The sequence below is a fragment of the Cottoperca gobio genome, chromosome 7, assembly GCF_900634415.1.
Source record: "Cottoperca gobio chromosome 7, fCotGob3.1, whole genome shotgun sequence".
Lineage (NCBI taxonomy): Eukaryota > Metazoa > Chordata > Actinopteri > Perciformes > Bovichtidae > Cottoperca > Cottoperca gobio.
Window position 1 is genome coordinate 22,736,601 of NC_041361.1, and position 26,337 is coordinate 22,762,937.

Consider the following 26,337-nt stretch of genomic DNA (forward strand, 5'->3'; position numbering starts at 1 on the left):
GTTGACCTGTTTTCTTAAAGGGGAAGTGCCCCTATTATGTTTGTAATACACTCAGTGCAGAAAATACATAATTGCGCAGAAACATATTCGTAGTGTAGCAATATATATTGATTGAGGTAGACAAATACATATGATAGTCTTTCCAATGTGGATTAATACAATTAGGATTAATTTACCTCACAATTTAGACCCTTCCAGACCTTCTGCCAGCCCAGTTATCCGAACGTTGCAACTTCTGCTCCGGTCCTCCATGTCCGCTAGCTTAAGTTGCATCAAGTTCAGCGTAGCCTCGTGGGTGGCTAGCATCTCCGAATTGTTCCCCACATCACCCCGTATCTTGCACATCTCCGCCTTTACGGTGCCGATGCTTCCAGTTAGTGCCACCAAGTCTGTTTGGATAGCAGCTAATGTTCCCTCCCATCTGTTGAAGTTGGTCAAAGCGCGAGTTGGTCAAAGTAGCTTCGTTGCTTTTCCAGCACCGCGTTGGCTAACGCCTCCTGTCAGTAGAACTCAATATAATTCAGTAGCACTACAAAGCACATCCAGTGTCAACACAAACTGAACATGAAGGGAGGATTTATCCAAGATGTCTTGTATTAGTCTGCATTAGTTTGAGCTAGGTGTACCTATTAAACTGGCAATTAAGTGTATGCTCTTGTAGGAAGGAAGTGTGTTAAGACATTTAAAGTGTGATCCTTTGTGCTGGACAATCATTGGGTCACTGTAGTACAATTGTAACCCATGTTAATGGCTTCATGTGACACAGTGTGTCTCCTGTCGCTCCTCAGGTGCGGTGGAGCTGGAGAACCTGCCTCTGAGGAAAGATGCCCTCCGAGAATTTGACCTGCCGTTTGAAGTTAAAGCAGGTAAGACACACTGACTGATGAGCTTACAAAGTTTAAACACAACTATCAGAAACTACATCCAAAGTGGAATAGGGGAGTGCACCTTATCTGAGTCTTATCTGCTCATCAACCCTTTTGAATTGGTCCTTATATTTCCCTCAGATTACTGTGCAGAAGCTGCGTGCTTAATGTGTTTGCTATTTTCTACTGCTTTCACTTCTGAAATGAGTCAAAGGAGTTTTGAGCGGTTCTTCAGAAGGGGAAGTCAGGGTGTTTAGGAGCCGATGTTAAACTTCCAAAACCCGGAGAAAATAAATTACACCCTTGCTAAAACCTATGCATTATCACAGCTAAAATGATTGAAAAATGACAAAGCCAAAATGTCCCGAGTGATGCATAAGGGTTAAATGCCCATTTATTTCAAACTAAACTACTTTTAAAGCAGGCTGTCTGCTCAAAAGACAAAGCTCAGGACACTACAGGGTCAGTAGTGCTCTTCATAAAGAGTCAACCCAATTTAAATCATTTTTTAGCAGTGTCACTAGCAATGAACCGCAAGGAGCATGGTTTAACAAGCTACACCTGATTGAGCTACTTAATCAATACATCACTAACAGCACATGATTAAAAGCTTTAAAAATCTAGTTCCAACAGAAATGGGCGACATTACATATCATATCGAGGCTGTGTTTGCTCTAGTGTGATCCACATGCATCATGTGTCTCTCACCAGGCTTCATTGGAAAGATTACTCTTCAGATCCCATTCTACCGGCCTCACAGCGACCCATGGATCATCTCCATGTCCCAGCTCAACCTGATCATCGGCCCTGCCCAGCTGCAGGAATATGATGTAGCGAAGGAGAGAGAGGAGGAGAGAGAGCGCAAAACTCGCCTCCTCAAGTGTCTCGAAGACAAATTCAAAGTAGGTGGATTAACACTGTGTGCTTTTTATAAAACTAACAAAATCCTCCCTCAGTTTTCATACATCCAGCCATTAGGTGTTCTGTTTATCTTGTAAGTTCTTTGTAGATGTTAAAAGTGATTCCCGTACATATGATGCTATGTGTTTGTCTCCTCTAGAGTGAGTGTGAACAGAGAGGAGAGTCTTACTGGTATTCTGTCTCTGCCTCAGTGGTCACCAGGATTGTGGAAAACATTGAGGTAAGCCATCCAACATGTATCGAAAACAAGGCATGTATTCTATGCACCAGTTCAAGTAATACCCCTGCAACTCATATAGCGACTCAGTAAATGATCCACCACACTTTTAATTAAAGGATCATAGAGTTGAATCAACACCTTTCTAAAAATTATAACATTCTTTAAAGAGCTGTGTATTACACTTGTCACAACATGCAAAAAGGGAGACGCATTGTTTTTTATTTATTACAAGGGGAATGTATTAAGCCATAGGTCTTCAACAGGGGGTCTGCAAGATAAAGCAAATAATTTGTATTTATTATTATTATTATTTTCTTTTTTTGCTTTGCGCATTCACATTCCCTCCGCTGAGTTTCGCGAAGGACGGGACTTCGCTCCTGACACCTACAGTCAGAGACAGAGCGGAGTAAAGGAGAGGGGTGAACTAAACCCCCCCCCCCCCCCCCTCCATCGCACGGACCTCTTCATACAGTAGGGGGTCCCTGCTACACGCTACACCAGTTTGGGGGTCTGAAAAATGTTGAAGACCCATGTATTAAGCAAAATGAACTAAAGCATGCACAAGACAAAAGGACATGTTGTGTGTACACCAGTGATGTCCAGTGTTTCCCCTAGGTTTACTGCTTTGGAGGGGTGCTCACCGTGCGACGGGAGGTGGGGGGGGGGGGGATTGCCTGCCTGCGTGCGCGCGCGGGGAGATTGTGTGCGTGGCACGGTTTCTATTTAGTTCTCCCCTCTCCTTTCTTCCGCTCTGTAGGTGTGTGTGTGTCAGCTGCGAAGCCCCACCCTTCGCAAAACGGAACAAAGGAGAGAATGTGAATGCGCAAAGTAGACAGTACTAACTGAAACGTGCACATAAATTAGATCAATAGCATAAGCATTTAGTTTATTTAATAAAAGAGCACCTGTCAATGTGAATAGTGAGTTGTGAATAAATAAATAAAAATATTATTTTTTAATTCGAGAAAAAGAAAAAAAAACACCTTGAATTTCAGGCAGGGTGCTGGGCTCCGTTAGCAGGGCACTGGCAATGGTAGGGGAAACACTGGTGTCTGTAGTGTAAGGTCAGCATACAGCATAAGAATGTAAAGCAAAGGGTGAAGCAGTAACAGCATGTGTTGCCACAGACAAGTCATACAGCAGCAGTCCAGTGCCTATAGGAACATTGAAACAGCTGTAATGGTGAAAGGACTGCATTTCTATATATTTATAAAGTGCTTTTCCAATCTTTGTGACCACTTAATGCGCTTTACAACACATGTCAGCATTCACACACATTCATACAGAGTCAGAAGCTCATCAGGAGAGAAGAACATTCACACACTCACATTAAAAGATCCCTTCCTAAAGTGATCGAGGTGACTAAGTAATCGGGTAGTTGTTACTGTGGAGTTCCAGATTGAACCTTCAGTCTCTCACTTCTCTTTGTAGCTGAACATCCAAGATGTGCATCTTAGATTTGAGGATGACTTCTCCAACCCAGAGAAACCTTTTTCCTTTGGGGTCTGTATCCACAACGTTTCTGCTCAGAACCCCTCCAAAGAGACGGTCAGTGTTCCCTTTCTTTTGCATGTGTATGTGTTGTGTTGAAATTGTGTATGTATTTGTGCACAGCTGCAGACGAAGACGATGCTACGGTTTTGATCTAACCAAATATTCTGCTCCAATACACATTTGTTTGCGTTTGGTCTTTCAAATGTTTTCGCTTCTCCAGTTTCATGTATTTGTCATTTAAACAGCAAAGCAATTTAGGTGCACCTTGCTTTTCAAGGGAATGTGAGGTGAGAAGATTGGTTTGAATTATGTTACGTGCAAAACACACCTGCGATTAATTAAGAAACTAAATGCAGCCCTTGTGCCTTACTTAGCGGCCAGATTATGTGCCGTTTATCTCCTAAAAGTGAAGTTGGACATGCTTATAATGCACTTTACCTTGCGCAATCGATTGTGTAAAAAGGTAAACTACTTATGTGAAGTCACACTTCATTCCTTTTCATTTAGGCTTTCATTGGATAAGAATAATTTAAAGTTAATGAGAACAGCTGCTAGAGTAGTCCTATTTAATTTTTTATATAATACATGCAGAAGTTCAGTAATGTCGAAATGGACTGCTTTTATATAGCGCTTTTCCAATCTTTACGATCACTCAAAGTGCTTTACAACACATGTCCGCATTCACCCATTCACACACATTCATACAGAGTCAGAGGCTACCATACAAGGTGCACACCAGCTCATCAGTAGTGATAACCATTCACACACCGTTGGCCAGGCCATCGGGAGCAATTTGGGGTTCAGTATCTTGCCCAAGGACACTTCGACATGCTGATTGCAGGGGGGTGGATCGAACCACCGACCTTCCGACCGGTGGACGACCACTCTACCTCCTGAGCCACAGCCGCCCAAAGCACCTTGCATTCACCAAACAAGTTTTTCTTCTAGTGATAACTTGGTGTCTTATATTTATCAGATCCGTAAGTGGTAATTATCTTTATATTGTAATTAATGCAGGACTACCACATTTAAGGTTAGCAGGGATTTCTTTGTACTTGCAGGTCCAGAAGCTCCTCCGACAGAAGCAGCTGGAGATAGAAGACTTCAGCGTATACTGGGACACAGAGTGTGACATGCTGGGAAAGCTGCCTGCAAATCAGATCCAGGTCAGGAGCCCGGAGACGGACTATTAGAGCTTAGTTCTGATTTATATATGTTCTGACCAAACTGAAGCGTACAAACGCCACAATAGAGGCGTACAGCATTGAATGATGGTGATGTGTTGACTTGTTGTACTTACTAACTAGTACAAGATAAAGTTCCTAATGAGTAGATTGTTTGGTGACTGTACAGGATGCGATGACCCTGTGTATGCAGAGCCGTGAGCATCAGTACATCTTTGAACCAGTGTGTGCCTCCGTGCTGCTCAGAAGAAACACCTCCAAGGAGCCTCTGAGGTCCCGAAACACACCACGGATTGAAGGCCAAGTTCAGCTGGAGCCCATGGCCTTACGCCTGTCTCAGGTCTGTGTGAACACCTGACAGATGTTGTTACATGGCTTTGTTGAATCCGTTCTGATTATTCAATTACGACATTATACGCTCTGTTATTTCTTTAAAGCAGACTGCTGCTATGAAAAACAGACTGTTGCTATGGACGCAGTTCTGATCTCCGAACAGCGAGCAGACTTAGCTGAAGTAATAACAACATTTTAAAATCGATATTCTCTGTCAAATTATGGATTTTATTTTGTAGCAGTGTAATAAGCCGGATAATGTACAGTGAGCTGGTCATTCCACTTGATTCAAGCTTACCCTGTCGCTCGCCATTATTATTATTATTATTATTATTGTAATTATTATTAGTGATATTATCATATTTATATTTATCATTTTTATTGATATTATCTTATTATTGCTATTATTATCATTATCATATTATTCATATTATTATAATAAATATTATCCCTTGCATATTCAAGACACCACACTGAGATTCCCAGAGGTCAAAAGAAAAGACCAATGATCTTTTCACTTTTTCTGATTTTTTTCATCTCCAAACATATACCTATGTAAAAATAAACTTTTGAAATTTATAAGATTCATATTTGAATACTTAAAGGTTCAATGTGTAAGATTGTAACAATATAAAACAATGAACTAACATTATCAGCAGAATGTGAAGAGATATCTCCTGAAGTTGCATGCTAACAGCTAGCTGTGCTGCGTCCAGCCTTGTTCCTCTAGAGGTGATAGGGAGACAGTGTAGCTGCAGTCTGACTCAGTGCAGAGAGAGAGAGAAGAAGAGCAGCTGCCTGACTCAGCAGACTCAGGTCTACATTAAATGTATGATCTCTGCACGTTCTCATAGTTTGTTTTTGATGAAATCCAAAGTGGCAGAAACCACCGTCGACTTACTCCTAGTGCTGAAATATTGGCTGGCAGTCTCCGAGCCACTGCACGCTTCCCTCCCGGGAAGCAGTATGTCGGCTCAGAGGAGGAAACAAAAACACGAACGCCAACGTTACACGAGCATACAGAGTGACTGGATATGTGTTTGTTCTCTTGTAGGTCCAATACCAGCAGATCATGGCATTTCTTAAAGAGCTAGATCGTCGGGAGAGAGAGATGCTTTACCAAAAGTGGAGACCAAAAGTGCCAATTTCTGGGAGGTAAGTTCACACTTATTTTATAGTGGGAACAAACAGTCAGTTTCTTGTATTATATATTACCATTGTTTGTCCCTGCAGCTGCCGGCAGTGGTGGATGTTTGCTATCCAGGCCAACCTGAGTGAAATCAGGGAGCAGCGGCGGCGAGGCAGCTGGGACTTTGCCCTGCAGCGGGCACAAGATGCCCAGACCTACACCAGCCTCTACTTCAGGAGGCTCAAAGGAGTCTCACTGAGTCCTCAGGAAGAGGTACTAATGTACCATAGACATGCTGTATCAACAAACAATTAGGTTGATATATTGCTCACACCCATAAACGTAAAAACTACCAAATATTGATGGTATATTGCACCTCATATTCCTTTAAGTTTACTAATAGAGTCAACAACAATGTCACCAATCTTTTAAAGAGCATGCACACAAGTGTCCCAGCTTTTCCACCTGGAGTTTAGTTGAGTTTTTCTTTATAAGAATAGATCGACCCAAATTCCAGCAATAGTCGAGCTAAAAACTTTCCATTGGAATTTATAGGAATTAACAGGAATAGAATGGGGTTATTTGCTCAGGCTGTGTTTACCATGCCATATGTAAACATCAGTGTAAAATAAGTCAAGAATTTATTTCAGTTAAACTTAATTTCTTCCCATCTATCTGTCTAAATACATTTATAAATACATTGGCTGGGGAGAAATGTCACATTGTTCTGTAAAGATGAGGATAAAGAGCATGCATGCAATGCTATGTGCTGGTAAATAGTATAGCCCTTTGTTTGATATATGCTTACAAACAAAGGAAAATGTGCCATGTGGTGCGTTAGCTAGCTAGCAAGTTAGCTGATGTGGAAATGCACTTTTTTGAGCCGACAATGTGGCCTGTGTGCGAACGTAGGCTGCATTCACAGCAAATCAGCTGACCTCCTGCTGAAATATCATAAATACGGTAATCTAACATGTATTCACTCTAGGAATATAATAAAAGCATGCAGTCCTGTGGCTCACACTGTGCAGCAGTGTGGGGAACATGTGATGGGGAATGCACTGTGCATGCGGAGTCACTTCACTGATCTCCATTTTAATGGGATGCTGCAAATGATCTGTACATGTGATGGAGTGTGCTGCAGAATGCACATAGGTAATAGGCAATAGGTTACCACAATGTTAACATTAAATAGCCAATGTAATCATATATAGGTATAAATAGAAAATAGGGAAAAATATTACGAGGTGGAAAATACATAGAATCTCACCACTGAAATAAAAATACATAAATATACCGAGATCAAAGGAGGTTCAATCGGATTAACCATCCCACTCTCAGCATTACATTAAGTAGCAAGCGGTGGCTCCTTTACTTTCTCTGTACCATAAAATCATAAGGAGGAGATGTCATGTTTTGTGTCATTGAAGTGCACTGCAACAAGATGAAGTGGATAGTTCTGGATCTGACCGTACAATGTGCCAGTGCTTATTGAAAATTAATAGTGTGTGATTTGGGAGAATAGCTAGTCATGCATGTGATGGAGAAATTTTTCTTATTTTCTTGCGGGTGCATAAAAGTTTAACGCAAGGTTTTTGGAGTGATGTGTTATTTGTTAAGATATAGGATACCGTCGTTAAATAAGCTTTGATTTCATTTCACTTGCTTTTCCATACAATCTTCACACATTCTTTGTCTTTAAAATTGTTTTTTTGGGAGTGTATCATGTATGTTCCCACAAATAAGTTCTCTATTAAATGTTAGGATTTTCATAATGCAATTATGCAACATTTCCAAAATTCCTCGAGTGTTTACCAACCCTTTGCAACACAAGCCCTAGGGCACCATGATGCAGTCAGAAGTTCAACGAATACCGCTTGAAACTGCCGTGGCAACGGGACAGTGGCTGAATCCTTTCATCAGAAACCAAACGGGAACATCTGCACTTCCTCGGAATGTGGGTCAATGGAATTAAAAACGCTAGTTTGCTTTTAAGACGGCGGGTTTGTGCAGGATGTCCAGTGACACGCTACTGGCGATTCTCTCTGACCAATCAGTGGTCTGCAGTGTTTTAACTCCACTGAGCTGGAACTAAAATAGGTCCAGACACACAGGTACTATACACAACTTGTCCTGATAAAATCAAAAACGTTACCTTACCATACAGTGGAAACATGGCATTTAATACATTTGCATCTCATAAACAGATGAAACGATTAGTTAATTAATGCAATACTTGATCGACAGAAATTAATTTATGTCATTTAAGTCATTTATTGTTTTGAGCAAAAATGCCATAAAATCTATGTTCCATGCTCCCCAATGTGTATATATGATGACCCTGCTGGTAATCCAAAGTGTTTCTAGTTCTAGAGATTCAGGATATTGGAGCAAATTTTCAGACAGTGTTCATCATTGTATATGACACATAGCGTGACACAGGTTTGACCCAGCGCTGCATCAGCCCGCTGTGACTCTGCAAAGCATAACGTTACACGGAGCATACCTCCCCCAAAGCCACAGTGAACGCGCATATCTAAATCTGAATTGAGATTGTATGGACCCAGTTTAGAAGTGAAAGACTGCTCCTAGTGCTTTCTGGCAGGTGGCTCTGAACTACAAATTGAACCTTTTAATGTGTTCTTCAGGTTTTTTTTAACACAGTATTTTGAGATGATGTCACTTCCATCTCTTATCTCTGAACTTTGTCCTTGTCACCTAGAGTGAGCTGGAGCGAGTGGAGGAGGAGCAGACCTTAGAGGAGCTGCAGAGTCTCCGAGAAATTGTCCACGACTGGTTTCGAAAGCAGGAAGAGATCGCAGAGGTAAGCGTGGATGATTCGTACACTTGGGTAGTATGGTATGAAATAGAAATTCTAACACATTCGTGGCCTTTGTGGGAACAGAAATTAATTAGATTTTAATACCAAGTTAGTATAATGTACTATATTACACACCTTTTACATTCTTGTAAATAGATATTGAACCATAAGTAGTTTGGTATAAATAAATACAGAGCGTTAGAGAGATATATAATGTTAATAAATAGTTTACTACATTCACTGCATAGAATAATGTTTTCTCAGATTCTTGTATGAACATACAATTGAATTTTCCATTAAGGAGAATTTGTGTATGCTTTCAATTATAGTTCTTAGAAAGAAAATCCAAACTTGTAAGTCAAACTTTTTAAGACCATGGAATCGGCAAAGATAATTGCAAAGAGTGCATCTCTAGACACACATGACTCATCTTCTAATTGTGTTCCTGTTCTAGTTTCAGCCTGTGTTCTTCCTCTGTCTCCTCTTCCAGAACGTCAGAGAGCCCAGCAGTGACCCCCAGCCCTGTTTACCCACCACACCCATCCCCAAGAGTGGGAGTTCAGGAATGATCCAGTACCTGCAGTCGTGGTTCCCGGGCTGGGGAGGCTGGTATGGAGATTCCCAGGACCCAGAAAGGCCTGAAGAGCTCCTGCCGAGTCCCTCCTCCTGGGATATTCTAGGTGAGAGACTCTTGTCTGATGCTGGAGACGGGCTGACACCATGGAGCAGCTTTCTGCAGTCTGTTTACAAGCTCCAGCATAAGCTTTTCTTTGCATTGCATATTGTGTTGCATTAGATAATTGGTGAAGTAAATGTCGACTCCTGTATCATGAGTTAGATTTATGTGTTTTGTATCATCTGGTATTCTGCAGTATTGGTTGAAGTGATCCTGTGATCACCAGTCATTCTGTGTGCTGAGTGCTCACCCTGATCATAATGCTTCTCCAGCAGAGACAGAGGACCTGTTCGACCCACTGGAGGACTCTCACACTCTGAACACGTTCACCAGGCGAGATCACCTGTTTGCCCGGCTGGAGTTCTTGCTCGAGAAAGGTGGAGTCACGCTCTTCCACCAGGACAGGAGGGGGGACACGCTGCACGAGAGTGGGGTCATCCAGTTGGAGTTCTCAGGTACGCACCCGCAGTGTTTGGGACGATTAGGTTAGGAGTGCATCAATCTGCCAGTTTGATCAATTAGTTAGTTAGGTGATGTGGATAAAAGACTTTACTGTGTTTCAGTATAGGTCCTTTTATATGACCCTAAAGTGTACTCGATTTTTGGCTAATCAGTCAATGTAATCTTTACAAATGAATTCTTTATCAAATTGATGCTAATATCCTGTAAATCCTGTAAATGTAAAATGTATTTTGAGAGGCTGTGTACTGAGTTCTCTCCAATGCCCAGCACACATTTCTCCTTAGGGAATCGTCTATTTTGATAATCGATTGGTTAACCTTTTTCCTTGATAAAAGATCATTCTCAGGTTGCAGCTTTTTCTGTTTTATATGATAGCAAACTAAATATTTTTGTGATTCGGACTGAAAACAAGACATCTTAGACACTTGATTGGCAATTTTCACTATTTTCAAACAGTTTATTTGGAGCTATACATTAAAGGGCCTACGAAATGATAAACATGAATTTCTACTGATGATAGTAAATGCTATTTGTGTTGTAAAATGATGTGTTATTTATGACACAATGATCGCAGTATTTAATAAATCATGATGTAGTATGTCGACCACCGATGTTTACATTGCCGCTACCAGAAACACCCGACGCCGTGTTCTGACGTCACAAGTATAAAATAGTCTACCAGTTGAATACACAGACATACACAGGCAGAAGCGGCAGACGTGGCGATGTCAGACTCTGGCTCGGATATTTCGACAGAAACGAGTGACAGTGAGTCGTCAATAGACTCGTTGCACCTTCAAGAAGAGGAGTTTATTGAAGAGGATGCCGGTGTCGTGGATTTAGATCATGCGGGCGAGTTTAACGTGGTGGAAACAGAGCAGCGCGAGACACAGTATTCAAAATGGAGACACAGACGGGAGCGGACAGGCGGATGAACGTGACGGTGAATCTGGATTTGGCGGAGATCCTGTGCGACAACAGAACACAGACAGGTATATACATTTGACTATAGTTCATAGAACTTATCAATATATAGTAAATACATCATAATAAAACGTAACATTATCCTCGATCGTAAATAGATCGATAGCTATCGTTAGCTTGCTAGCGAGAATTGTTATGAACCCGACTACTCCGCAAATAATAGGGTGATAGTTAAAAGTTAAATAGACTCACGCTTTTACTCAAACTACAGAATAAAATGGGGAAGCCTGTTATAAACATTGAATCTATACTTAATTAAGCTAATGAAGTGTAATTAGCTAAAGTTATTAATACTACAAACAATAACACAGATATTGGCTACGGCCTGGTGTAGATAGATAGATAGGTACTTTATTCATCCCGAGGGAAATTTAGGAAACAATTGCATTACAGTTTACATTTGTATGTAAACTCGTTACATACAGTAGGCCTAGACCGATTATGGCTTTATGCTTGAAACAATAAATACAGTAAACAAGTAGCACGGCTTACCTTTGCTCTCTCCCTTTTGGCGTCTCTTTGGTGGAGGACTCTGCATCGGCGGACGTGTTTGAGTCGGCGTGCTGGCTTGTGCTGGCTGGGGTCTCGACAGTATTGTAGGCACAGCATCTGCGTTCAGTTTTAAATTATTTTTGAATCTCATTTCCTTGGCGAGCATAGTTTGTTCGAAACACGATCTCTCAAAGTGCTGCCCACAAATCGTCGGTTTCATCGACGCACTAGCACTTTGCTGGACGCTTCAACGCAGATGAACACTGGCGGCGGCTGTATTCTACTTGCGGCGGCTGTATTATACTTGTGACGTCATCGCCCGAACATTGCCGAAGTGGATGCTCTCGGCGCAGCGATTGATTGTTGTTAGTGGAAGTCATTTTTATGCTGTTATGATCGTGATTTATTACGAATACATCAATATTAAAAATATATATATGGCACATTTCACAATAGATATGCAACCTCTATCATATACCAAGGCCAATAACACTGACGAAATATCATTTCGTAGGCCCTATAATCCATTAATTGTAAAGATAATTAACAGATTAATTGATCACATAAATAATCATTAGATGCAGCCCTAAAGAAAAATAAAGGGCTAGAGAGTTCTATATAGTTGGCAACTCCCCTGTTGTTGGAGAGGTAGTTGACTCTTTGAAATTGTGAAGTCCACTGAGTTAAAGGTGCTTTTGTCCCACAGCTGTTTCAATAGACTCAGAGCATGTGTACCAGGGCCTTGATTTGATTTACTGTGACCGCGTTTCCATAGGGGTGAAGGTGATTGTGGAGTCTCTCCCTCGCTCTGAGTCTTCCCTGCTGTCTGTGAAGCTGGGGGGTTTGTTCCTGAGAGACCTGACTACTCAGGGCACCATCTTCCCCGTCCTGGTTTCTCCTAAAACGGTAAGCAGGGATACACACGGGTGAATTGCAGCTCCTCAAGTACGAGATGTGTATGTTGTGTTGTACTGTATGTTGTGTGATGCTTCCCTCACTTGTTGTAGGACAAAGTTGTCGTTGCCATTAACCAGCCCTCCGGCCAGTCCAGCAGTACCTCTGGTAAGATCAGATTTCTTCAATTCAAATACCCTTAATTGATAATACTTTCTCTGAATGTGGGGATATTTTGACTACCTCACATACTGATCTATGTGTATTTATTTATTTTTTTAAATACTCAACATTATTTTGGATCCAGAGAAGCCGCTCCACTCTGAACTCATATCTGTCAGACATGTGTTTAGTCTCGTCTACAACTTATCTGGGGTCAAGTCGCGGGGGCAGCGGCTCAAGTAAGGAAGTCCAAACTTCCCTTCTCTGGGCCACATCCGCCAGCTCCAACTGGGGGATCCCGAGGCGTTCCCAGGCCAGTGCGGAGATATAATCTCTCCACTGAGTCCTGGGTCTTCCCCGGGGAACCACCTCACGGCTCTACTCTGAGTCTCTCACGGATGGCTGAGCTTCTCACCCTATCTTTAAGGGAGACTCCAGCCACCCGTCTGAGAAAACCCATTTCGGCCGCTTGTACCCGTGATCTCGTTCTTTCGGTCATGACCATAGGTGAGGGTAGGAACGAAGATCGAGAGCTTTGCCTTCTGGCTCAGCTCTCTTTTCGTCACAACGGTGTGGTAAAGCGAATGCAATACCGCCCCCACTGCTTCAATTCTCCGGCAAATCTCTCGCTCCATCGTGCCCTCACTCGCGAACAAGACCCCAAGGTACTTGAACTCCTTCACTTGGGGTAAGGGCTCATTCCCTACCCGGAGTAGGCAATCCACCGGTTTCCTGCTGAGAGCCATGGCCTCAGATTTTGAGGTGCTTATCCTCATCCCAACCGCGCCACACTCGGCTGCGAACCGATCCAGTGACTGCTGAAGGTCACAGACCGATGACGCCATCAGGACCACATCATCTGCAAAGAGATCCTAAGGCCACCGAACTGCAACCCCTCTCCTCCACGACTACACCTCGATATCCTATCCATGAAAATCACAAACAGGATTGGTGATAAAACGCAGCCCTGGCGGAGGACAACATTCACTAGGAACGAGTCCGACTTACTGCCGAGTATCCGGACACAACGCTCGCTTTCGGCGTACAGGGATTGGATGGCCCTCAGAAGAGACCCCCTCACCCCATACTCCCGCAGCACCTCCCACAGTAGCACCCGGGGGACCCGGTCATACACCTTCTCCAGATCCACAAAACACATGTAGACCAGTTGGGCGTACTCCCAGGCCTCCTCCAGGATCCTTGCGAGAGTGAAGAGTTGGTCCGTTGTTCCACGACCAGGACGGAATCCGCATTGTTCCTCTTCAATCAGAGGTTCGACTATCGGCCAAACCCTCCTTTCCAGCACCTTGGAGTAGGCTTTACCAGGGAGGCTAAGAAGTGTGATACCCCTGTAGTTGGTACACACTCTCTGGTCCCCCTTTTTTGAATAGGGGAACCACCACCCCGGTCTGCCACCCCCTAGGCACTGTCCCAGACTTCCACACAATGTTGACGAGGCGTGTCAACCAAGACAGCCCCTCAACACACAAAGCCTTCAGCATTTCTGGACGGATCTCATCAACCCCTGCGGCTTTGCCACTGTGGAGTTGTTTGACTACCTCAGTGACTTCCATTAGGGAAATTGACAATGGTACCCCATCAGCTTCCAGCTCTGCCTCTACCATAGAGGGCGTGTTAGTTGGATTCAGGAGTTCCTCAAAGTGCTCCTCCCACCACCCGATAACCTTCTCAGGTGTACAGCAGGGTCCCACCCTTGCTGTACACAGCTTGGATGGTTCCTCGCTTCCCCCTCCTGAGGTTCCGGACGGTTTTCCAGAAGCACCTTGGTGCTGACCGAAAGTCCTTCTCCATAGCTTCTCCGAACTTCTCCCCCTGCAGGGCTCCATTCAGGGTCTCCAAGACGGCCGGATACTCCGAACTGCTGTTTGGGGCATAGGCACAAACAACAGTCAGAGTTTCCCCCCCCATAACCCGAAGGCATAGGGAGACGACCCTCTCGTCCACCGGATGAACTCCAACGTAGCGACGCTCAGCTGGGGGCTTGTGAATATCACCACACCCGCCCGATGCCTCACACCTTGGGCAACTCCGGAGAAGAATAGAGTCCAACCTCTATCCAAGAGTACGATTCCAGAGCCAAGACTGCATAGAGGTAAGCCCCACCAGATCCAACTGGTAGCGCGCCACCTCCCGCACTAGTTCCGGCTCCTTCCCCCACAGAGAGGTAACATTCCACGTCCCCAGAGCCAGCCTCTGCTCCCCGACCATCACTACCACCCGTGTGACAGCGCACCCAACCCCAGCGGTTCTTCCTGTGAGTGGTGGGCCCACAGGATGGATGGACGGGAGGCACCACGTAGCTACTTCAGGCTGTGCCCGACCGGGCTCCGTGGCAAACCCGGCCACCAGGCGCTCGCTGCCGGGCCCTCCCTCTGGGCCTGGCTCCTGACGGGGGCCCCGGGCTTCCTCCGGGCAGGGTCTCTCCTTCTCTTTCCCTCACGACATTGTTTTGAACCATTCTTAGTCTGGCCCCTCGTCTGAGACCAATTTGTCTTGGGAGACCCTACCAGGAGCACAATGCTCCAGACAACACAGCTCTCAGGTTCATAGGGACACACAAACCTCTCCACCATGGTAAGGTGATTGTTACTTTAAATATTATGTGTCACTGTCTGAGAAATAAAAAGTGTGCATGCTGGTGACGGTAATACACTGAGGAGTGTCTCTGCTGCAAGGCTTCTGACAGACGGATGTGACCAGGTTTCACTGAGAAGTTTGTCTCTTGAAAAACTTGTGTCTTGTTTTTGTGCTGTCAGGATGCAATGCAGAGTGCTCGTCATCACCAGTGTTTGAGATGATTTATGAGCAGAACCCTGTGAGGTGTACGTTTGAGCGCAGACTGGAAGTGAACACTAGTCCACTGAACATCATCTACAACCCACAAGCAATCAAAAAGGTGACGGAGTTCTTCTATAAAGGAAGAGTTCATACCTCAGGTAAGTACGTAACGTAACGTAACGTAGCGTAGCGTGGCAGGCAGGCAGGCATTTACTTTTGATCATCAGCAGATTCTTGTATTTTAAGCATCTCTCTTTGATCCTCAGGTTTTGGCTATCAGTCAGAGCTGGAGCTGAGAGTGGCAGAGGCTGCCAGGAGGCAGTACAACAAGCTTAAGATGCAGACTAAGGCAGAGATCCGACAGACCATTGATCAGCTACTCGTGGGAGAGTTTATTGTAAGAGTTTCACTGGATGGTGACATCAAATCATTGTAGGTTGAATCATTTCTAAATGCCACCGATGTGTTTGCTTTGAAGGAAAACGGAAAGCGTTGGACCATGAAATTGGACATCTGTGCACCCCAGGTGATTTTCCCTGATGACTTCCAGTCAGAGGACCCAATGCTGGTTGTTGTTGATTTAGGCAGGATTCTCCTCACAAACTCTCAAGGTAAAACAGACATTTTATCTTCATTCTTCTGCCTAATGAGGTTTCTAACTCCGCTCATACCTGTTGTAATTTTTTTTCTTTGAAGATGACACCAAGGCCAGCTCAGAAGCTACTCAACCTGAAAGGGAAGACATGAGTGATGATGACTACCAGACACCCCTTGCCACCCCGCCAGGGTCTCCACCACCTGAACTAGACTTGCCTTTGAAAGAACAGCTCAAAAGCCCTAGGTCACTTGAAAGTATACAGGCCTACAGCAGAAAGCTTTATGAAAAGTACTCCTTGTCCTTTAAGGACCTGCAGATAATGGTTGGTCGCTGTAAGGACAACTGGAAACATCTTCAAGAGAGTGAGGTAGGGCCTACTCACGTGGTGGAGAAGTTTAATGTGCTGCTACAGCTTGAGCAGAGACTGCGCTACACATCGGACCCCCAGCTCCCTGGGGCTGTGCTCTCAGGAACTCTACCAGACCTCAAGGTCCATATCAACCTTGAGAAGATGACCGCCCTGAGGAGTTGTCTGGCTAGGCTAAGTAGTCCATCTGTCAGTGAAGGGGACAAAAGTCAAGAAAAGGGCCAAAATGTACGTTTTCCCGACCCCATTACCCTCCGCCATGACAAGATCTTTCAGAAGGAGGACAGCTCCTGGAAGCTACAAGGTTCAGCCAAGAACCTGACCCAGAGCGTGATGACTTTAGAGCAGCACACACGGGAAGTACTGGTGGAATCCCGACTACTTTTAGCCGAATTCAACATTAACTACATGCAGCTTGGCGTAGAAAGCGACGGCCGCTACATATCTGTTCTCAAGGTATTTGGCACAAATGCTCATTTTGTCAAGCGGCCTTATGATGCTGAAGTCTCGCTGACAGTCCATGGTCTTCTGCTGGTGGACACCTTACAGACCTATGGCTCAGACTTTGACCTCCTTGTGGCTTCTCATAAGAATCTCAGTTTTGACATACCCTCAGGCAGCCTCAGAGAGAGCCAGTCTTCGTCCCCTTTGTCATCTGATGGCAGGTCTCCCGAGCATCAGGGCCATCATGCTGAGCTATCCTCTGCTATGCCCATGGATAGAATCTCCCCCTTCAGTTCCTTTCTCAAAGACCAGGAGGCCCTAATTAAGCTTGAATACCAGTTTGTGAGCTCAGACTGCCCCTCCATGAACCTGGACAGCTCCCTTCAAGTGACAAGCATGCAGGTCAATAACTTGGACATCATTCTCAATCCTGAGACCATGGTGGAGCTACTCAAGTTCCTCCAGAAGTCATTCCCTAAAGAAGAAAGCACTTGGACATCGTCAGTGCAACAACATACTACACAGCCTTGCAATGAGGAAGAAGAGGGGACATATCAGGCCACCTATGACCAGAATAAAGAGCTGACCGTGGAGATCCACCGCCTTAACCTGCTTCTCCTTCGGACTGTGTCCACTGGAACTGTCCTAGGTGCTGAGAAGAAAGGTTTGAAGATTGCCACTGCCAGCATCACTGGCACCAAGGTCAATGTGTCCATGGGCAGTCGGTTGGACATCAATGGTTCACTTGGGTCCATGCAGTTGGTGGACCTCACCCAGGAAGGAGGCCGAAGCCAGTTTGTGGTCAGCATAGGTAGTGCTGAGAGCTCCTCCACCCTTGGTGGATTAACATTCCTGGCTGACACAGAAGGTTCTTCCTCAGAAGCTTTAAATTTTCGCCTCAAGGAGAAATCCCAAGGGGAGTGTTCCTTGCAACTTCAAATGGCATCCTTGCACTATAACCACTCAGCCAAGTTCCTGAAGGAGCTGAGTCTGTCTGCCAATGAGGTAGAAGACAATTTCCGCTCCATGCTGAAAAGCGCTGCCACCAAAGTGTCAACAGTTCTAGCCACCAAGACCGCCGAGTACAGCGGTATGGTTTCGCTCTTTGAGACTCCCTCGCGGAGAACTCAAACTCAGAGTCAGAGCTGGGCTTATCCATTCGAGGATGAGGAGGATCTACCCTGGGAGGAACCTGAATCCACTTTAGACACATTTTTGGTGAAGCTGACTCTTAATATCAGCATTGAATCACCAGTTGTGTCCATTCCCCGTAAACCTGGACACCCTGAGCTGTTGGTCGGTCATCTTGGAAGCATAACAATCGAGAATTTTGTTACCGGGCAAGACTCTGAAGGAGAGAGGTTGCAGGTGCTGGTGAAGGATATTCGACTGTATTCAGTCAACATGAGTCATTTGGTTTTGAAGAGGGCACCCAGAGGGGATAAGTCTGGCAGCATGTCACCATCCCGCAATGGGAACATCAATCAGGATGAACCACAGTTCACGCGTCATGATTTCTTTGAATCCCTCAGCTGCGGAAAAGGTGAGAATTTTAAGCATAGTTGTGTTGTAGATGTATATGATATTGCAAATAATATAAGCATATGCAGCTTGTGACACAAGCTCACATATTTATTTTCTTCATCAGCTTTTCATATATTGAAAGACACCACTATACAGTTCACCCTGGAGAAAGTTCCCGTTGAGGAAGACACCCAGTTTACCTTCCTCACCGCAGAGGAGCCCTGCAAGAGCACAGGGCTACTGAGAATTGAGGGCAAATTTGTCAACACTGTTCAGGTTGGTAAAGAGAATTGATGTATTTCACAGATAATTTTATCTACTACATACATTTCTGTATTGTGACATCCCTAGTTCCTACACATGTTTCACAAAGGCTACCAGTAAAGACATAACTTCCACAAGCTGTGTGTGTGTGTATATTTGATGTGGGGTTACTGACTGGGTATTAATTGTATCAATACTTGACTCCCTGTTATAGGTGTTCCTGTGCAAGCCTGTGTATGAACAAGTCCTCCAGACATTGGACAATTTGTCCCTGATTGAGGAGCAACGCGTCACACCCAGCCAACCGCCCACACCCCCTCCACCAACTCCTTCCTCCACCAGAGCTCACCGCTTTCCTGACCCCCAGGGAGGGCTGTTTGCAAGGGACCCTCCCTATATAAGCTTTTCGCACTCGTCGCTTTCCTCTCCTTTGACTCTGCAGTCTCAAAAACCCGCTCTTCACACGTCTTTCACTCAGCTGAAAGTCACCTTACATGTGGCAGAACTGCAGGTTCAGCTCAGTGCTGACCTTACCCAGGGCTCCCAGGGCTTGGTCAGTCTGCGCTTCCAAGACCTGGAAGGAGACTTTACCAAAGACCACCCTCATCTACTGGCAGTCCAGCTGGCTCTGCGCTCGCTGCTAATGGAGGACCTCCTGGAGCAGAACCCGGAGTCTAAATACAAACATTTGATGGTGTCTCACGGAGCTCCCAAGCCCTCCACCTTCAGCCCGAAGGAGTACCTTTCCCAAAGCTGTCCATCAGCCTCCAATGCCCTCTATCCGGACATGCCTCGCTCACTGCCTGCCCACGTGGAGGAGGCCCAGAACGTCTTCCAGCTCTACCAGAGGCATCCCAGCACTCCTTCAGCTGCCACTCGCAAATCCAAGAGGGACCCACACTGTCCCAGCACTCCACCTCCCTCTCCTACCCACCATACACCGTCCCCTCAGCCACCCCCAGACTTTGATGACTCCTTAGTTCATATCAATGTGCTGCTAGTGGACCAGAATCACCCGGAGTTCAAGACACGCTATGGCAGAGTGGGACGAAGTGTGGATGTAGACTTTAACTGCCTGGACGTTTTGATCACACTGCAGACCTGGGTGGTTATCCTGGACTTCTTTGGTATCGGCTCCACTGCCAATAATCATGCAGTGAAGGTGCTCCCTATGTCGCCTCCACCTGAGCCAGGACAGCCTCTGTATGAGTCGGACATCAGTGAGGAGGAGACGACGGAGGCCGTCAACACTAAAGTGGACCTAAAGGTAGGTCTCTGGACCTGGGGCATCATGTCCAAATGATGCCAGTCCTGTTAGTAGGCTGCAGTTGAATGTCCATGTATAGTAGCAACAAATGCTGTTCATACCATTTGTTATTTCTATGTATTACCCTCACTGATAGCTGCTGACGTTCCCTCCAGCACCGCAGTAGGCTGACAGTATTAAGTGAAATATTTCAGAACCTTTTGGATAGGTTTGTGAAATATATAGAACAAATTCTCTCGGGGGCTAGAGAATTCTAACATAATAATCAAGAGATGAATAAACAATGAAAATAATTTGTTAGCTGCACCCCAGTATATGACTGTGGCTTTTTAAGTGAAATCTACAAAAACAGTAGCTTAATCTCATTTGTGTAGAATTTGTAATTTACGCCCCAGCATTTATAATGATATCCCTAATGTGTGTTACGTTGTTACTGTTGGGATGGATTGATGTGCTGCTTCACTTTAACAGTGAAAACACTGTATACATTATAATGCAGCACAGTCCTGCTGTCTATATTACTCTAACTGCTTTACTTACTTTAACTGCTGATTATTGGGTGGTAATAGAACATTCAGTGTGGTGACCACTAACTCTGAATTTGGTCTTTTTGTCTGCACTTGATATGGCTTTAAGAGTCTTTATGACTAAACCTGTTCATGCTTTCATTTCTAGGTTCATTCTTTGTCTCTTGTACTAAACAAGAAACTCAACGAGCTTGCTAGAGCTAGTGTGTCCAAACTATCTGCTCATCTGGAAATGTTGGGTGTGTATAAAAACTTCAAATTTCACTTGCCTAGAAAAACCAACCCTCCACACAACATAAATGTATTCTACGTAAATAGGTTGTCTTGTGAGGATGATTTGACGTTTAATGTTACCATGTTATGTCTTATCATTTAGATGGCGACCTGGTATTACAGGGCAGTTTAGGAAGCTTGTCCCTGAGTGACCTTACCCCACATGGTGACCTCTACAGAGAGCGCTTCACCACACGAGGAGGGGAGGCACTTATTTTCAACATCCATAAGTATGTATCACAAAGGTTTCAACACAGAATAATTCTGCACGACACTGAAGAACTTGGAAGAATCCGTCTTTCCTTAACTCCCCTTTGTATTCTGGTCCCGTCAGGTACGGCCAGCCCGATCCTTACCTGGAGCGGGAATGTGACATCAAAGTGTCCTTGCAGATGGCCTCAGTGCAGTACGTCCACACCCAGCGCTTCCAGGCCGAGGTGGTGGCCTTCATCCAACATTTCACCCAGCTACAGGATGTCCTTGGCAGGCAGAGGGCTGCGATGGAGGGCCAGGCTGTGAGTACTGCAAGCCCCCTGGCTGCTAGCTGCTAACTAGTGACAGTAATAACAGCAACTGAAGACGTGCTCTGTACCCGTCTGCACTCTGCACGTTTGTCTGCTAAGTGACAGTTATGCAGTTATGCAGGGGAAGATCTCTTTTCGTGCCAACCACATTTTGTGTAGTCCACGGGACACCCTTGTCTCGAGCCCTGGCAGGTACAGACACAGCCAATGTTACTTACATTAGTTGGGTGTTATCAGCTTTTTACATAAGTTAAATAGATTGCTAGCTTGCTAATGTTATGTGGATAGCAGCTCCAAAAACGTAGTCAGTTACTGTTTACTGTAACGTCTCCGCTGATATCAGTGGCCGAAAAAGCTCCGGATTGATTCCGTAAGGATCGCATCTAATTACTGATATTTCCTCTGCTTAAGTTCTTAGTTCTTTGCTATCTAGGTGAGAAAAGTCTATAGACTGCAGTATGATTGTCTTAGGTCTTACATACACGACGGTTCTGAAGTTACTCATCTCCTGCCACAAAAGCTTGATTGTGTTCAGTCAGATGTCTGAAAGGACAACTTTTTATTTTTGACAGTGTTTCACGCTGTCAAAAACCAGGCTGTTATTTTTATATTCACATTTCACATTGAACAGGTACTCTTATATTAAATAAACTAAACGCTTATGTTATTTATCAAATCTATGTGCCTGTTTCAATGTCTACTGCGTTGCTTTGAGCATTCACATTCTCTGCTTTGCGCATTCACATTCTCTCCTCCGCTCTGTTTCGCGAAGGGCAGGGCTTCGCTCCAAACACACACACATATTTCCTCATCTTTGCTCTATTGTCTTTTCCTCCCTTCCCCGTTTCTGTTCTGTCCCCTGTCTCTCCCTGCAGGTGCGGGATCATCCTCAGCGGGCTTCCAGGGTTCTTCTGGATATTGAGGCCGGCGCCCCAGTTATTCTCATCCCAGAGAGCTCGTGCTCACCAAGGGTAATTGTGGCCAACCTCGGCCAGCTGAGGGTGCAGAACAGCTTTCTGCCAGCTGGGGCTCATGGGACTTTTTCCCTCCAAGACAAGGTAGAGAAACTCACCATGGTACATGCCTTTTTCCCTTCTCTGGTGAGTCACACTGCCCGATGAACGCATCCACCCACGCAGTAACCCTGGCTGACTTTTCTCTTCTTTTTCTAATTTGACTGTATTCATTTATGCATTGAGTATAACACACATTTTAACATTCATGCCACTTGGTTTTTAATACTACAAACATACCTCACCATCCTATTAAATACATCTGATGTGAAATGCTCAATGAATACAGCATTGCCTGATGATTTACTGTGAAGTATGATTCCATAACTAAATCTGTCTACGTCTCTAATTGTCTTTGATTTTGTGTAACCATTTATTGGTTTGAATGTAATATTTTTAAAGAAACAGTCCATAATGCTTGTTAGCATGTTGAAGTCCAGGGCCCTGTTAACCTCAGCTTACAAAAACTCTTCATACACACATTCACACACTGACACACTGACACAGACTACCATACTCGGGTGCCATGAACATATCGGGAGAAATGTTGACTGCCGGGATAGAACCACTGACCTTCTGATTTAGTGGGCGACTGCTCTACCTCCTGAGCCACAGCTGGCATTTCAGCTAAAAGGATTTGACTGTTATTCGTATTTTAGCAACCTAAAATTGTATATGATTGTAGTGATGATTGGCTGGGACAGCACTATGACTTCAGATCACACATTTTTTAATCTGAGCTGCACAGTAATTAATTTATTCTGAATTTGAAATTAGACCTCACAAATTTGAGATGAAATTGTATGAAAATGTTCCATCATTACAATGTGTGCAACGTTTCAATAACGGCACAATCAAAGTCTTTGTATATCGTATCTCAAAATAGAATAGATTTGTCGAACCCCCCCTCGCTCAAATGTTCAGATGTTTTTAATTTATTCTTCCCTGTGATGTGTGACCTTCACTGCAGTTTGTTTTCATTCTGCTGCTGAAGGAGGAACATGCTCACTGTAAAATCTCAGTTTAACACGTACAGCTGATTTTGTGACATCACAACTAGTTTGAAAGCCAAGCGTGCTCCAACATGTCTTGTAGTTTTCAGTGAGGTAGGAGACATCTTATAATGAAACAATGTGTGTATATTCATAGATTCAGGGTTTATTAATGAGGGAAATGGAGAAGGATGTCCTTTTTAAGAAGGTAATCAAAAGTTTCTGTGGAAAAACCACATCAAACACAAATGACCAGTCCAAGCAGAGACGTTTGATGTTGCTTAAAGCAGTGGTCCCCAACCACCGGTCCGCGGACCAGGCTGCACAGAAAGAATGAATAAAAAAATATTTGATTATCACTCTGAAAGATGTTTTATTTAGAAGGACATCACTAGAAATGTTGGTCTTTCATCTTGTGTTTTTTGTGAAGAATTTCATACTGCATGCAAACTCATACATGGATCCATCCCATTACAAGGTACAATGGCATGCTTTTGCTTTGATGTGGAAAAGAAACTATCAACACACGACAGACAGCTGACAGATGTTTTGGGACTAAACAGTGAACTCACTGAGAAGCAGTTTTTTTTTAACTTTGTGGCAACATTTGGTTTGGGTTTTACATTATTAATGCTGCTTTATTTCAGAACCTCTGGTGATACAGTTTCAAATAATGTGGTGCATAGTTTGTGAGGAAATATTGACCAGCCCTGGTTTGTCTGTTTGCGGTTAGTTATGTGAGCTTTCTGCAACAGGTCGCATGTGTTGTTTAAATAATACACCAACTTCCCAAGTTCCTTGACTGTGTTTGTGTTGAATCTTTTTTTTTTTATAAAAAAGAAAATTTGATTTCTCAATATATACAATGTACATCATATTAACTTGCCACACCAACAAAACAAAGACCCCAAATCCAAAAAACAAAGCCAAAAAGTCCATATTACTATGTACCCATTGATTTGAAAAGCTCTCCACAAGATGCCAATGCTTTTGAAAAGGGGAGCATGTGTCTGAGATGTCTTTGAAAGTATAATATGCAGCAAACTCCTAAAAACCAATATATCGGCTGCCTCTAAATAATCCCTCTCAATCATCCCTTCTGTATCTGCAGACCCTGCAGCCCTCAGCCTGTATTTTCTATTTATTCTTATTTTACTGTTAAGGACATTTTTGTGCCTAAATAAAGAGCCTTTAGGCTTCACATGGGTCTTTACCCCCAGCCAATAAGCAGTGTGCAGCTTGTTCTCATTTCCACTCCTGATACTTTGCCTGTATGGTACAAAACAGCACAGAAGTTTGTTACATCGCTGTGTTTTTTTATGTGCTTCTGTGCTTCCAAGTTATATTTAAAAACTCTTGCTCTGCTGATAAAAATGAAAGTAGGTTAGAAATATATGCGTATAATGAACGTTTCTGAGTAGTCAATCACGTTAATGCGCTTAGTCTCCCTAAACCATATAGCATACTGCTCAATAGTGATGGCAAACATGGGTGATAAGGAGCAGCCTGCCTCACTCCATGGTAGAGGGAGAAGGATATTGAGGTACCTGTATCATGATGCTAAGCTACAGCTACCTCCAATTTATCGAATGCTTTAATTAAAGTTTAATATTAAAGTAGTATTATTGGAACACTGCTTGGGCAACATCCGCCAGCTCCGACTGGGGGATCCCGAGGCGTTCCCAGGCCAGTGAGGAGATATAATCTCTCCACAGAGTCCTGGGTCTTCCCCGGGGTCTTCTCCCAGCTGGACGTGCCTGGAACACCTCCCTAGGGAGGCGCCCAGGTGGCATCCTTACTAGATGCCCGAATCACCTCAACTGGCTCCTTTCAACGCAAAGGAGCAGCGGCTCTACTCGGAGTCTCTCACGGATGGCTGAACTTCTCGCCCTATCTTTAAGCCAGCCACCCGTCTGAGAAAACCTATTTCGGCCGCTTGTACCCGTGATCTCGTTCTTTCGGTCATGACCATAGGTGAGGGTAGGAACGAAGATTGACCGGTAGATCGAGAGCTTTGCCTTCTGGCTCAGCTCTCTTTTCGTCACAACGGTGCGGTAAAGCAGCTGCAGTACTGTCCCCGCAGCTCCGATTCTCCAGCCAATCTCTCGCTCCATTGTCCCCTCACTCGCGAACAAGACCCCGAGGTACTTGAACTCCTTCACTTGGGGTAATGGCTCATTCCCTACCCGGAGTAGGCAATCCACCGGTTTCCTGCTGAGAGCCATGGCCTCAGATTTTGAGGTGCTGATCCTCATCCCAACCGCTTCACACTCGGCTGCGAACCGATCCAGTGGTTCTGGTTATTGAAAAATATTAATGAGAATTAATATTAATAAAACTAATATTTATAAAAGCATAAATAGGGGTTGATAACCTGCACTGCAATAATGTATGTGCATTAACTCAATAAGAAATTATCAGAATGGCTATCAGAAGGAATTAATAATGATCAAAAATATTTATCTATTATTATTGACGATGCAGGTGAGGGAGGGTCTTGACACAAAGGATCATGGGAAATTGAGTCCAATAGCTCAATGTCCATACTGTGAGGATCCCAAAAGTATCACTGTGTGATGTCGGTAATGTTTACAATAAAAAAATGAATTAATAATAATGTGAAAGGCAAGCAGCGACACCACACACTGTGACAAACATCCACTGGCTGGACTTGCATCTTGGTTGAATCAGTCATGACAGTCCTGTACTACACTGATCAGAGAACTTTCTGGCAAAAGTTGGTGTATTGTTTTGATACACCAAAATAACAGTGTTGGTTGGTTTTTACTTTGCGGGTCAATGCATGCCCCAGTGTTTGACCCACTGGATCAAAATGTTAAAAACTGCAAACTACCCGAAAATAATACTTCAGGAATCCCTTTGTGAAAAGGTAGATTTATTGTTTAATCTACAAACTGGAAAGATGAATTGTATTTTCTGTCTTATGATATAATGGCTCAGTGTCATTGAGTTATTAAAGGTGAATCAGATAGTTATCACCTTTAGCAAATAGTATGAACATGGACATAAACACTGTTGAGAAGTTGAAAAGGCTTTTAAGTGAAGAGAGATTGGTGACATCTCTCCAATAACGTAACTGATTCATT

The 26,337-nt window shown here is 44.1% G+C and overlaps 1 protein-coding gene across 1 annotated transcript in view; it reads left to right on the top strand.

Moving 5' to 3' along the window:
- The window catches only part of vps13d (vacuolar protein sorting 13 homolog D), an 81,195-nt gene that overhangs the window by 9,560 nt on the left and 45,298 nt on the right, over positions 1–26,337 (top strand). Inside the window, 23 exon segments of the mRNA XM_029436248.1 lie at positions 789–866; positions 1,578–1,768; positions 1,927–2,007; positions 3,439–3,555; positions 4,563–4,667; positions 4,855–5,025; positions 6,073–6,173; positions 6,252–6,420; positions 8,870–8,971; positions 9,459–9,648; positions 9,917–10,099; positions 12,358–12,488; positions 12,590–12,644; positions 15,416–15,595; positions 15,704–15,834; positions 15,916–16,048; positions 16,134–18,389; positions 18,495–18,646; positions 18,849–19,901; positions 20,577–20,667; positions 20,805–20,931; positions 21,036–21,216; positions 22,101–22,325. Coding sequence (XP_029292108.1) covers positions 789–866; positions 1,578–1,768; positions 1,927–2,007; positions 3,439–3,555; positions 4,563–4,667; positions 4,855–5,025; positions 6,073–6,173; positions 6,252–6,420; positions 8,870–8,971; positions 9,459–9,648; positions 9,917–10,099; positions 12,358–12,488; positions 12,590–12,644; positions 15,416–15,595; positions 15,704–15,834; positions 15,916–16,048; positions 16,134–18,389; positions 18,495–18,646; positions 18,849–19,901; positions 20,577–20,667; positions 20,805–20,931; positions 21,036–21,216; positions 22,101–22,325 — 6,203 coding nt within the window.